Source organism: Desmodus rotundus, chromosome 2 (assembly GCF_022682495.2).
Source record: "Desmodus rotundus isolate HL8 chromosome 2, HLdesRot8A.1, whole genome shotgun sequence".
NCBI classification, from domain to species: Eukaryota; Metazoa; Chordata; class Mammalia; order Chiroptera; family Phyllostomidae; genus Desmodus; species Desmodus rotundus.
This window is the reverse complement of record NC_071388.1, coordinates 86,103,790-86,118,282: the sequence shown is the minus strand read 5'-3', so window position 1 is coordinate 86,118,282 and position 14,493 is coordinate 86,103,790. Positions and strand designations below refer to the sequence as shown.

Below are 14,493 nucleotides of genomic sequence, written 5' to 3'. Positions count from 1 at the left end.
CCACCTTTTCTACATGTGGTCGGGGTCCCTATCTGAGATCCTTATGGCAAGCTGATCCAAAGAAGGTGATGGAGGAAATTTCTCTCTTCTGAGGACACTGAGATTAAATACGTGCTTCTTAAAGTTACGGTGATCACTGAGATGGTTGCTCTCAGTCACCAAGTTGGACCGATCAGAACAAGAAGCTGTTTGTGAGGACCGACCTTCTCACTGACTGCTCAGTAAGGACCTGACTGACACACATCGGTGAAGCCAGAACATAACGAAACCCTCTATTTGCTAAATTCTAGGATCACGTGAATGTGCTTAGTGAGATAATTTAAAGAAGTACCATATGTCAGCAGGGCTCCTCAAAAAGTTTAATTTTAGGTACCATTAATTCTAACTCGATTATCCGTAAATAGCACACGCCTGAATCCTAAATACAACAGTCAAGAGTAAGGGACATGTTTGCCACCAAAGACTTGCTCCTGGTTCAAAGTGCTTGTGTCTTATATACTCATTCCCTTAGGAGCTCATCCTTCTCCCTTTTTTCAAAACAAGACAAGAATATGCAGATACTCACACGGAAGCATTTGGGAGTACACACATGTAGTCAGGTTTCATGACTGGGACTTTATTCCGGTGGCTGCAGGTGTCTTGGGGAGGGAAGAGATGCATCTTTCCGTTGTTTAACTATCCAATATCTCTCTCTCTCTCTCCCTCTCTTTTAGAGATTTTATTTATTTTTAGAGAGAAGGGAAGGGAGAGAGAGAGGGAGAAACACCAATGTGTGGTTGCCTCTCGCTCTCCACCCACTAGGGGCCTGGCCTACAACCCAGGCATGTGCCTTGACTGGGAATCGAACCCGTGATCCTTTGGTTTGCAGGCTGGTGCTCAATCCACTGAGCCACACCAGCCAGGACTAACTATCCAGTCTCTTAAGACAGGCACAGAAATTGTTTGTGACCAAGAGGGGAGCGTGGCTCAGGAAATGAAGGTCTGACATGACCAATTCCATGCGAACTAAACCTGGAGGATAACTGAAGGTGCTTCTCAGAGGAAGGTGTGAGGGCAGACATTGGAAACAAGAATATATATAACATGGCAAGAAGAAAAGCTGTAACAGGAAAAGAACAGGGAGAATGAGGGTGTGAAAAAATGCACTGTTCATATAAATGCTTGCATAGGCCTCATGTGAAATGTTTACTCTAGCTCTCTAATGGGTTTAGTTAGATACACCCTTGAGAAAGGAGGGCCACGAATTCTTAAAATCTTTGCCTTCGAGGGGTTGATTCCAGGCTTTCCATTCCCAAACAGGTGGGAAATAATTTCAGTTACATCAAAAGAAAGAATGTAAAGCATAAATCATAACATAATTTGGGGCCTGGCCTTACCTCAATGTTGCTAATAGATAGTTGCGTGGTAATCTTTATTTATTTATTTTAAAATGCACTACTTGGCAAGGCTCCCAAACACCTTTCAAGCAAATAGTCAACAATTGGAAAGAAGGCTCCTTTTAAGTTGTAGAGCTATCCCCAGGTCAAACAGTCTTAGCATATTTATACTTTGATATTTAGTGTAACACAGGTCAGTGGTAATATATACCTAAAATTTTTTTTTCAGTTTGAACTTCAATAAAAGCTACATAAAAGCAAAATAAAAGATAATTTGGTTAGAAACACTCCAATGACGTTTCATGACTCTGCATTAGCTTTGAAATTCATAGCCTCCTATAGGTTAAAGAAGCCCAAATCTGAGTTCACAATGAGAATTACACAACCTCTATTGGATATTCACAAGCAAGCTTCAAAATTTCTAGTTTCTGATCCAGACCCATGAGCTGGCCCTTCTGATTACAGGAGTATCTTATTTACCTCTCCAGCATGATCACTACATCACAGATGCACCGTCCAGAGAAAGCATTAACCTTTCCCCTTTTCTCTTCCCAGAAAAACCCAGAACTTGTGGAAACAAGGGTATAGCAAGTTCCCAAGAGGAGGGGTGCTTAATGAAAGAAAGAACCAAGGAGGTCAAAGAGAAGGCATGGACAGAAAGGTCATGGGGTGAGGGAAATAACTCAGTCATAGAGAATCCTTGACTCTACTCATTCACTAATTGTGGGACCACGGGTCTCAGTTTCCTCCCATAAAGATGGAGTCTGGGCTAGATTAGCTCTAAAGGAGACCCCCAGCTCTAAAGCTGTTTTCATTTCACCACATAGCCTAGATTCAGAGTCCTGATCAGGGAAAAACAAGTCTCCAGAGACTGTCCCAGAGACTCACAGCTAGGGAAGAGTATTCCCTGGATAAAGTATATGGCTGTCTCACCACTATACTGTACACCTGAAACTGGCACAAAAAACAGTAATACTGAATATCAACTCTAACTGAAAAAAAATTAAAAAGAGTATTCCCTTGACGAGGACTGTTAAGATTTTTGGCTTTGGTAAGCCTTCAAATGGTTTCATTTCTATTTGCTTATTACTCCTTTTCCTGTGTCTTCCAGATGAATTGGTAAATGTGCAACAGAAAAGCCAAGGGATGGCTACAAAGGGACTGCAAATGGGAGGTAGAGTTTAGGCCTAAAAGCATGTCAAGACTAGAGGAAGCTGAGAAACCAGCATGCAAAGAGCCAGAGGGTAAAAGGCAGGCCGGCTAACAGATGCCAGCAATCAGCAAGTCCCAGAGGATGGTGCAGGATGGAGTGAAACAGTAAAGGAGTGAATCAGGTTGCAGACTAAGAGGCAAAAAAAGAGACTAAAGCAAGTTCTCACAAATCACTGAAAAGGAGGCAATGCCACCTCTCCAGATGCCGTCTCCTCTAAACCTACTGTCAGATCAAGAAGTAACTGTGGGCCCTGTGGATTTAAAAGGATATGTAATATGATCTTGCCAGAGTTTGGAAGAGGAGTTGAGTGACCACTACCCTGTGCTTTCACCCAGGAGTTAACCCCAGAACATTCTGTCGATAATTGACTGGTGGCCTAGAGCGATGACAACCTTCAGGGTCAGCACTCAGGGAGAGCCCTCCTCCCCAAGGTAAAATAGGTAAGGCTAAGTCAAAGAGGTAGTTGTCTGGGACAGGGCAGTAGATCCGACTCTAGCAACACTAGCAATGGCTTGGTGGTGAGAAATAGGAAAAAGAAAAAGCTTAGAGACAGGAAAAAGCATGAAGTTGAGTATCAAGGCAGCAAGCAGGTTCCTTTTTCCCTCCCTGACAAACTAATGTAAATGTGAGAAAAGAAAGGTTTTTGTCGTCTAAAAACAAATTAAGTCATTTCTCTTTCGGCTTGTAATTGAACACACAAACCTACCCAAGCACTGCAAAACAAGTCCACAGGGCTAGCTTTTACACTCCACGATAATCATAACACACTTGGAGCGTATCGCTGGAGAGTGATAATGTGGGCCCACTCCTGGAGCAACATTAGGAATGTGGCAGTAACAGACTCTTGTTTTCCAAACTCTACTCCCAAAATGTGGAGTAAGTTTTTGGTATTGGACCCCCGGAGACCACTAGAGTGCTACAGAGTCATGAATTCACATTCCAACTAGGGGAATCAACTTGCACTGAAATTATTATAGCCAAATCCGGAATCTCATTGCCTTTGGTTGTTCTCCTGTGAGCTGAAAATGCAGTCAGAAGCTGACTGGAACACAGGAAAAAGAATCAAATGAATGAGCCTAATCTAAGATCCCGGGAGGCCTTGCTGAAGTTTATAGCAACTATTTTGAACTGAAAAAAGAGATCAAGGAAGCCTGAGTGCTATGGCTTGTGTTTGAAACTCTAACTATAAACCAGATTTATCTCCTCTGTAATTAGATGTGTTGCAAAGAAACGAATCTTATGGAGATCCCTAGTTTGAGGTTTTTGATTTTCGTTTCTTATAGGGTACCGTTTATAATTTCAACATCTGAGCCAAATGAGGGACATCTACAGATATGCCTAAAAAAAAATCACATGGAGGGTTATCAATAGGGGAGTGGGAGGGGGAGAGAGGGGGGAAAGGTACAGAGAATAAGGTAAGAGAATAATATTTTCCACCTAAATGATAGGTGGAAAATAGACAGGGGGAGGGTAAGAATAGTGTAGGAAATGTAGAAGCCGAAGAACTTATAAGTATGACCCATGGACATGAACTATAGGGGGGAATGTGGGAGGGAGGGGGTGGGCAGGATGGAGTGGAGTGAAGGGGAAATGGGACAACTGTAATATCATAATCAATAAATATATTAAAAAAATTCATTGTAGCAGCCACTGTGCTTTAGTGGAAAGGTTACTGGTTTCTTCCCTTCCTGATTACTTTGGTCAGTCTTCAATTCCTTATCATGTATTAAGCCTTCCTTAATTTGTTGCTGTCAAGATTCATTTTCAGTAAAAAATATATGTCAAAGTCCTCTGGAAACTGTAATGCAATATTAAGTATTAATTACCATCATCATTTTTATTACCTCTAGGCCTCTCAATCTAGCTTCAGTATGAACATGACACCATCAATTGGGGGAAAGATAAACGAAGTGACAGAGGTAGGTTGTCTTGGTTTATCTGAACATTTTACCCTTAATTCTAAACTATAAGAAATCTTTTTTTGTGATCTGCTAAGTTTCAAGAAATAGTGGAGTGATTTTGAGTTTTAAAAGCATGGGGGGAAAAATGCTTAAAAGAGATTATAAGCTTAGCATTTAAACCTCAGATGTGATTACTAAGCACCTAAAGATTTCTGATATTTTGAAAAGAAAAATACAAATTGCAATCCAATTATAGTCGAGATGATACAAAGAGAGCATAGTGAACTTTAAGTCTTCCACTTTAACGGAAGTCAGGAAGAGCTAACAGCTGAGTAGCTTCGGTTGAGTCGACATTTCTATTACCACATCAACTACCACCAGCTCCTATCTAACGCTGGCCTAGGGCGGCTTACACATGCTACAATTATGCTGATTATAGTTTCACTTTCTTAAAATTTTACCCTCTCATAATTAAAGTTTTAATAAGCAGTGATGTGGCCATAGGCGAGAGACAGGCTGAAGTAAAGAGCTAATTCACAAAATACATAGTTTACCACCCAAACATGTAAATGTAGGGGATGGCATGAGAATAAGTAACAAGAAGAGGTCAAGTTAAATTACTGGCAATTTCCCATGCTTGAACCAATTCCTTTTTTCAAACTGGCCACATAAAAGAATCTGCACTCTACACTAAAGGACAGGTAATTTTCAGTGCATGTTCTGCAAAGCTCTGTTCCATATACACTAATCATAAGTACAGTTAAATATCACCAATAATAACTCTATTTCCAACTAAACCCTTGGGGTTGTCCAGAAGACTCAAAATTGATTTACTTTTCTATTCAAAAAGGGCAAAAATCCAGGCTTCAGCATTAACCTACTTTCAGCATCACACTACCCACACAAGACCACCCCGTAATAAATCATCAAGTGTTAGAGGGGAAATGAAGTTTAGGGTTCCTGTATTATCACACCTCATCATTCACCCCCCATAGCACATGCATCACATACACAGTACAAACACGGACAGTGAATCCGAGTGAGGTAAGCCATCTGTCCTGCCGAAGAAAGCTCCTTAGTGACGAGTCTGAGACTAGCACCCGGGCATCCTAATTCCTACCTAATTTGTCCTTTCTACCACACTGCCATGTTATGATAACCCATTTTATATGAGTAAGGGTTTTCACTGTTTAAAAAACAAAATATTAGAGCAGTATCATTTCAAAAAAAAAAAAGTGCTGTGGTCTTAAATGCCTCCTTTAGATTCCTCTTAAGAGTTCACCAGTGCCTCGCATTTATTAAATCTGTGTAGAATATATTTTTAAAATATGCAAGAGCTAAGGTGTATCAATTTTAGGATGTCAGAATTTAATGCTGAGAGCAGAGCAGCAATTCATACTTTGTTTTGCCAGGGAAGTCCAGAAATAATACTCCACAGAGGGTGCGATGTGAGTTAACAGGTCGGGAAACAGATATGCTGCTGGCCTTTTCTGTAAAAGTAAATGGTGTAAAGGCAGGCACGTGGCTCCCGGGGCTGCACCTACCCAACAAAACTATTCTCCATGTTTATAATGAACTCAAATCTGAATACTTTTTATAAACATCCTTAAAACATGAGCATTTTTGGTAAATGATTTAGGCTGAGTGTGCATTTTAGTGTTTTTCTCCTCTTTAGTAAAGGAATGAAAGTGCATTTGGGAGTCCAGAGATGTGGGCTATTCATTAAGTTCCCCTTTCCGTCCGTAAGTAAATCAAAGAGGTTGAACTGGATGCCCTTGAAGATCCCTTCCAGTTTTCAAATTAATCAAATCCTAATTAAGCACTACAAAAATGGTCAGCTCTCTCAACCTATCAACAATGGAAAACAGGGAATCCAGGGGAAGAAGGGAAGGACAGCCCCTTAACCACCACAGAAACAAACGTTCACCTGAGGGTTCAATATTTAATAGAAATTAGGTAACATCACATATAAACAGGATTGTGAGAAATTCTGAAATAAAATCGACACCTACGACCTGTAACATTATACTGGTCTTATACAGGCCTTTTTCTGGCTACACATAAACCTCCATTCCATTGGGGCATTCCACTTAAACATGTTTGCAGGTACTGGGAGGCTGGCTAGAAAAAGAAGTGCAGGCTAGGAACCACGTCCGCAGGCCTGCCTGTGCCCAGCGCACCAGTACAGCCCCAGGCTGGCCCTGCTCTAACTCTCCTAAGCATACGCCTGCAACACCGACTGCAAAGCTATATATTTTTGGTTATGAAAAATCTGGTTAATGTGGCTCAAAGGTTACAAACCCCCCTTTGACAAATTAAACTCCGTATGATACATTGCCTGACCCTGAGGAGGGTCAAAAATATATCAGTGTTGATTTGAAAATTTAAAATAACCCAATTATGAACACTCAGGTCTAATGCTGTTGGTTGAGCCCATATAAATTACACCTTTAAAAACCTATTAAAATTGTGCCATTTCCAGCACAGATGACCTGAAATGATACAATGAATATTGCTTTTTTTACCTTCTGCAGGGTGAATGGCATCCAAGAAGAATTGCTTGTTTGACCATTTATCCCCACTTCCTGAAAACAATGACAGAAGAGGAAAGTGAAACTCTATTCCTAGTAGATATACACACTGTAAAAATAAGACAATATGTAAAGCAACTTAAATAAAAAGTGTTATCACACAAATAAAGTAGAATTTCATTTCAACTATTTAATTCTCAAAACTGCATTTGCCAACTGAAATACTAGGCTATACAGAAAATGGATCAAAAATAAATTTACCTTTTATATAATACATTGTTGGATAAATTCTATGACTTTAATAAAAAAAATTTGAATATGAGTTAAAAGGGAATGATACAAGCTCACATTTTACCTAAACAGTAATGTTTCTCCACTGGAGGCAGAGAGAAAAAGAAGACATTAGTATACAGAACCAAATTAAGAGGTTGAGGTGGTGGTGTAAATAAAACCCAAATTAACTAACAGGTTACATACAGGAATACACAGGCACTTATGTCTACACATGGGAGACAGCTGCATTTTAAGCCTCATCCTAGAAACACGAAAGGCTTCACCTCTAGCCATGCAAGTAGAATGCAAATGGGCTCAAAAGAGGAGGCTCATGGTGGTCACGACACTGCCATGCAGGGAGATGCTAAAGAAAGCCTGACTCCCAGGACACGCGCTGCACTGAACGAAATGGGGAGACTTATCTTTCCTGTGAAAGAAGAATGGGCGTCCTGAACTATGAGAAGAAAAAAACCTTCAGATGAGCCTTGATGAGGGTTCAAGGGCCCATCAGGATCGTAACAATGACACAGATGTTCAGAGTAAAGGGAGGGGAGGGGGCAATCCATCTCTAGTGCTCTCTGGAAGTAACAGCTATGTGACTGAAGGAGGTACAAAGAAGAGTCTGGCAAACGATGAAGTATATAGTTGGGAAAAAAAAAGGAGGTTATGACTTAGGAGTGAAATCCTCCTTGACAAGAATCCTCAAGTGTCAGAGAAAGTACAGAAACCGTGGGATTTCTGTGATTATGAAACTGGTAGGTTTCAGGAGGTAGGAAAATGTGGTCCTGGTAGGAAGGCTGCCAAACATGAGAAAAAAAAGAGTAGTCAAAGAAAGTAAGTGGATAAAAGAGCTCAAGAAAACTAAATTACAAAATGTACCAAAATATAGACGAGAAAAAGCAATTTTAGGTTTCATAGGGAACTCTGAAAAGAGACAAATACGGGATTTGAGTAGAAATCCACGGAGATCTCTCTTTGCAATTAGCTGCAGAATCTAGAATAATACACGCCTGCATCAGGAGCTGACGACACTGAAGCAAGCGAAGGGGAGGAAAAGGCACAGCCGGTGGGCAGAAGCATTACTCAAAGATGACTTCACAATGGAGGTGGCCAGGAAACCTTAATGGAGGATGGAAGGCACCAATACCTTTTTCTGGAACATTAGGCTTCTCCTTTTTGTGCTTATATTTGCTGACAATTTTGTGGAATAAGTTCTTTTTCTGAGACTGGAAAGGACCTACAGACAATATTAATATAAATATATTTTAAACTCACAATGTTCCATAAAACAGTACTGTGTGTTTCTAAATAATTACACCCTCCTCCCATCTGTGGAATAAGCAAATTAAGTCAGAAGAAGTGTCATCCTGAATTGTTACTTATGTAACTGGTGCTCAGCCTCCTTTAGGCTTATATAAACCCAGTGAGCTTTTCCTTCCAAACGCATTGGGCAGAAGCCTCCATTAGGGCTAAGACTCCCTCAGCAGAAACTACAGACTGAGTGACTAGAGACAGACCACACCTAGTAACAGCAGGGTAGCTGTAGTCTGCAACAAAGAAGAGATTTTGCTTTCGATTCCTAAACATCAGGAAGAAAAGGACGACACAGGCACTCATCTCTCCTAAACTGCCGACTGTCACAACCAGGACAGCGCTTTCAGGATCACTGTGGGCCTGACAGCATTAGATAGTTTTCTGGCCTGTTCTGAGGATATTCTAGGAAGAAAAGAGTGATTTAAAAATAGAAAAATATTTGCCCCCCGCCTCCCATTTTTCCCAGTGGAGGAAGAAGCCTCAGATTTTATCTTAGTTTTCTCAGAGAAAACAGAAGTGCGATTTTTCAGTCCCCTATCAGAAATGCCAGCAATAGCACTGACTTCCAAGGTAGGTTATTTCTACACTTTGTTGGCATTCCTATGTAAAACTGACCACCATTTAAATAACTTCTGTTTCCTCCTCTTTAAATGGTAATAATAATAGTGTCCAATTCACAGGCTTGATGGGAGGAGGAAAAACATGAGAAGCTCTATAAACTGCCCTTGCTCTACCTACCTCCTACCAGCACCGCAACCACATGCCGTCCCAGGGCAAACTATGCGCCTGGCTAACGTACACAAGTCAATGGCTTTTATATCCACAGATATTTGGCAACCATTATCATTTTGGGAAATTTTGATCACTTCAAAGATAAATTCCCTATGCTTTAGCTATCACTCTTCCCTATAAAACTGCTTTCCCCCTATCACTAAGCAGTCACTAACCTACTTTCTCTCTGTATTTTCTAGAAACCTGAAGATTTCATACAAATGAAGTCACATAACACAGTTTTTATATGTATTTTTTCACCTGGAGTAATGTTTGTGAGGCTTATCCATGTTGTAGCATGGATCAGTATTTCAGCCCTTTTTAAGGCTGAATAACATTCCATTATATGGCTCTACCACGTTTTTGTTTCTTTGTCAGTTAATGTACATTTGAGGTGTTTCTACTCTTTAGCTATTATAAATAATCCTGTTATAAACAGTCATATATGGGCTTTTGTGTGGATGTGTTCATTTCTTTTATACTTAGGAGTGTTATTGCTAGGTCGTAGGATAACTGTATGCTTAACGTTTTTGAGGAACTGTCAGACTAATGTCCTCATTAACACTAACACACTCTACCAATACTTATGTTTTCAATTAAAGCCATCTTAAGGATGTGAAGTGGTATCTCTCTCATTGTAGTTTTGATCTGCATTTTCCTGATGACGAACACAAGCATTTTTTCATGTGCTTACTAGCCATTTGTATACCTTCTATAGGGAAACATCTATTCAAATAATTTGCCTATTTTTAAATTGTCTTCTTGAGTTGTAAGTTTTTTATGTGCTCTAGGTAAAGGTTCCTCATCAGGTATGCGATTTAATATTTTATTTTGTTCTATGGGTTGTTTTTTACTTTCTTATTAGTGTCCTTTGAAGCACAAGTTTTAAATTCTGATACAATCCAATGATCTATTTTGTCTTGGGTATCGCATCAAAGGATCCACTGCCAAATCTGAGGTAAGATTGACCCTTGCAGTTCCTTTGAAAATATTTACAGATTTAGTTCTTATGTTTAAGTCTTTGATCCATTTTGAGTTCATTTATAAGGGCCCAATTTCATTATTTGAAGTATGGATACCCAGTTTCCCAGCACCATTTTTTGAAAAGCCAATTCTTTTTTTATTGAAGAAGTCTTGGCATCCTTGTCGAAAAATCTGTGGACCAATGATATACAGGTTTATTTCTGGACCCCAATTCTATCCCATTGACCTCTGTCTGTCTACCACACTGTCTCATTTCCATTTTTATAGCCAGCTGTGAAATTAAGAAGTATCTTGGCTCTTCCAAATGCCTCACAATTCCAAATTAAATTTAGGATCATTTGTCAATATCTAGAAAAGAAATGAGTGTTTCCATCTTAACAACATTAAGTCTTTTGAACCACGAACCTGGGAGGTTTTCCCATTTGATCATCTTTCTTTAAACAATGTTTTGTAGCTTTCAATGTGTTACACATCTAAGTACTTTAATCTTGTTTTTTTTAAAGATTTTATTTATTTATACCACAGTGCCTTTTGTCTGGATTTCTTTTACTTTTTTCTGAGTCAAGGAGAACTGTTTGAACAAAACAAAACAGTTACAGTCTTGACAGCCTATTTTAATAATCAACTAAAGATACTATACTTAGAAATTTAATCTTCTGTAATTTTCATTACTGCCAATAGTTTTCTAATCAAGTTCAATAAAAAAATGTTTCATTAAAAAATTTTTTTTCATTTAATCTTCATTGTATTTTTTCCTATTACCATTTAGTCCCCTTATAGCCCCCTCCCCCCAGCAGTCATCACACTTTTGTCCATGAATCCTTTTTCCTTTGTGCTCAATCCCTCCACTCCCTAACCTCCCCCCACCCCAACTAGCTGTCATCTCCTCTCCATCTATGAGTCTGTTTGTTTTGTTTATTAGTTCAGTTTCTTCATTAAATTCCACATAAGAGGACAATCAAAATGGTATTTGTCTTTCTCTGACTAGCTTATTTTACTCGGCATAATGTTCTCCAGGTCAATCCATAAAGTTGCAAAGGGTAAAAATCTTCTTTTTCATGTCTGAGTAGTATTCCATTCTGTAAATATCCCATGGTTGTTTTACTCACTTGTTTGTTGATGGACACTCAGGCTGCTTCCATGTCTTGGGCGATTATAAATAATGCTGCATTGAACATAGGGGTGTTTGTGTTCTTTTGAATTAATGTTTTGGGTTCCTTCAGATATATTCCCAGAAGTGGGACTCTTGGGTCAAAAAGCAGATAGATCCATTTTTAATTTTTTAGGTATCTCCATACTGACTTCCATGGACATTTTAATTATGTTAATTTTTCCTATCCTTGAACATGGTATGTGCTTCCACTTATTTGTATCTTCTTCAGCTTGTTTCTTCAGTATCTTACAGTTTTCTGAGTACATGTCTTTTACATCCTTGGTTAGATTTATTCCTAGGTATTTTATTCTTTTTGAAGCAATTGTGAATGGGATTGTTTTCTAATTTCATTTTCTTTTAGTTCATAATTGGAATATAAAAATGCAACTGATATCCTTCTACTTTGCTGAATTCATTGATCAGTTCTAGTATTTTCTTGGTGGAATCTTTGGGATTCTCTATGTATAGTATCATGTCATCTGCAAATAAAGACAGTTTTACTTCTTCCTTTCCAATTTGGATGCCTTTTATTTCTTCTTCTTGTCTGATTGCTGTGGCTAGGACCTCCAGTACCATCTTGAATAAGAGAGGTGAAAGCAGACATCCCTGTATTGTTCCTGATAAGGGGAACTCCCCAGCAACTGAACTATCCCTCTCACACTTCAGCTGCTGCCCACGGGAGCCCAGCCAACACTCTTGCGTCTCCTCTGCACTCCCTACCAGTCATGCTGTGGTGAAGTGGTTTGTTCTGTCTGTCCGTGCTATAAGGCTTCTCTCCAGCTAGTGTTCAGTTGGTTATTCTAGATGGTTTCTCTGCAATTTAGCTCTAACTCCAGGTTGGTCCTGGGAGGAGGTTAGTGTAGTTGCCTCTTACTCCTCTGTCATCTTGGATGAACCTTTATTCTTCTTGGTACTACTGTAAATGGAATTGTTTTCCTAAGTTCATTTTGGATTGTTCATTGAAAGTATATACAATACCACTGGCTTTTGTATAACAATCTTGACCCTGTAACCTTGCTAAACTCATTTATTAGCTATAATAGTTTTCTAGTGGATCCTGTAAGTTTTCTCCATCAAAGATTATGTCATCTGAAAACAGAGATAATTTTACTTCCTTTCCATAACCTAGATGCCTTTCGTTTCTTTTCCTCGCCCAACTGCCCTGGTTGGGACCTCTACTACAACGAATAGAAGCAGTGCGGTGAACAGCCCTGTCTCGTTTCCTATCTTAGGGAAAACTTCCAATCTTTCACCATTAGGTATGAGGTCTGTTAGCTGTGGGGTTTTGATAGATGCCCTTTAACAGGTTGAGAAAGTTCCAGTCTATTCTGAGTTTGTTTAGTGTTATCATGAAAAGGTATTAGATTTTTGTCAAATACTTTTCCTACATCTACTGAGATGACCATATACTTTTTTTGGTATTGTTCTATAGATATGGTATATTAATTGAATTCCTGATGTTAAACCAACCCTGTATTTCTGGGGTAAGATGCCAGTTAGCTATAGTGCATACTTTTTCTTTATGTGGATGGATTTGGTTTGCTAGTTTTTTGTTAAAGATTTTCATGTCTGTATTTGTAAGAGCTATTGGTCTGCATGCAGTTCTTTCTTGTGATGTCTACTTTTGACATTAGGGTAATACTGGCATCACAAAATGAGTTGAGAAGTGCTCCCTCCTTTTCCACTTTTTGGATAAGTTTGTGAACAATTGGTAATGGCTCTTTTTTAAATATTTAGTAGAGCGCAGTGCTAAAGCCATCCTGGCCTGGCCTGGGCTTCCCTCCTAACCTGGGTACTTTTTTGATTTCTAAATTCAATCTCTTTACTAGTTATAGGTTTATTCAGCTTGTCTATTTTTTCCTTAAGTTTCAGTAGTTAGTGTTTCCCCAGGGATTGTCCACTTCGTGTAAATTATCTCATTTATTGGCATATAATTGTTCACCATATTCCTTGAAGTTGAGTCTTCTCTCTCTCTCTCTCTCTGTCAGTGTAGCTAAAAGTTTCTCAAATTTGTTGTTTTTAAAGAAGCAGCTTTTGGTTTCATTGATTTTTCTTCCTATTGTTTTTATTCTTTATTTAATTAATTTCCCATGTAATCTTTATTATTTTCTTTCATCTACTTTCTTTAGGTTTAGTTTGTTCTTTTTTGTATAGTGTCTCAAGGTAGAAGGTTAGGTTATTGATTTGAAATTTTCTTTACATATGCATTTATAGCTATAAATCTCTAAGCATTACTTTAGCTGTATCCCATAAATTTTGGTGTGTTGTTTTCATTTTTATTCATTTCAAACTATTTTCTGATTTCCCTATTGATTTATTAACTTTTCGTTTGACTTATTGGTTATTTAGAGTATGTTGTTTAATTTCCACCTATTTGTGAGTTTCCAAATTTTACTTCTGCTGTTCAATTTTAATTCCATTCCACTATGGTCAGAAGGTATTCGTTTGAATAATTTCAATCCTTTTAAACTTGTTTTATGGTCTAGTATATGTTGCATTCTAGAAACAGTTCCATGTTCATGTGGAAAGAATGTATATTCTGCTATTGTTGGGTGGAGTGTTCTATATATAGACAGAGATGGTGTATAAAGTTCTTTTCCTTACTTGTTGATCTTTTGCTTAGTTGTTCTATCAAACTTACTCTTTCTTTTCACAGTACTTATCACTTCCTAATACATTATATACTTTGCTTATTGTTTAGGCTTGTTCATCATCTGGTACCCTCACTATGATGCAACCTCCACTGCAGCAGGCTTCTTTGTTTTCAATCACAAATATATTATTCTGCAGATATATGCCTAGAATGGTCTTATCGCATGACTCATTCTCAATAACATTTGCTACATCAACAAATAAATAAAGTTCTTAAACCACTGCTTGGCACAAAGTAAGAGTTCAAGAAATGACAGATGTTGCTGCTATTACCGATAACAAAGTTGTGAGAGAGTTTGTGATGGCTACACCAAGTCATCCTTCT

General features: G+C 38.6%; 1 protein-coding gene across 12 annotated transcripts in view; it reads right to left on the bottom strand.

The window, feature by feature from the left end:
* Positions 1-14,493, bottom strand: part of BBX (BBX high mobility group box domain containing) — a 257,308-nt gene that overhangs the window by 10,253 nt on the left and 232,562 nt on the right. For 11 of the 12 annotated variants that reach the window (XM_045186058.3, XM_024578149.4, XM_045186059.3 and 8 more), the window contains one exon: positions 7,016-7,075. In XM_045186058.3, coding sequence (XP_045041993.2) covers positions 7,016-7,075 — 60 coding nt within the window. Of the gene's footprint in view, positions 1-7,015; positions 7,076-8,441; positions 8,532-14,493 lie in introns of all 12 variants that reach the window. The other variant, XM_053918337.2, reaches the window with a different exon arrangement.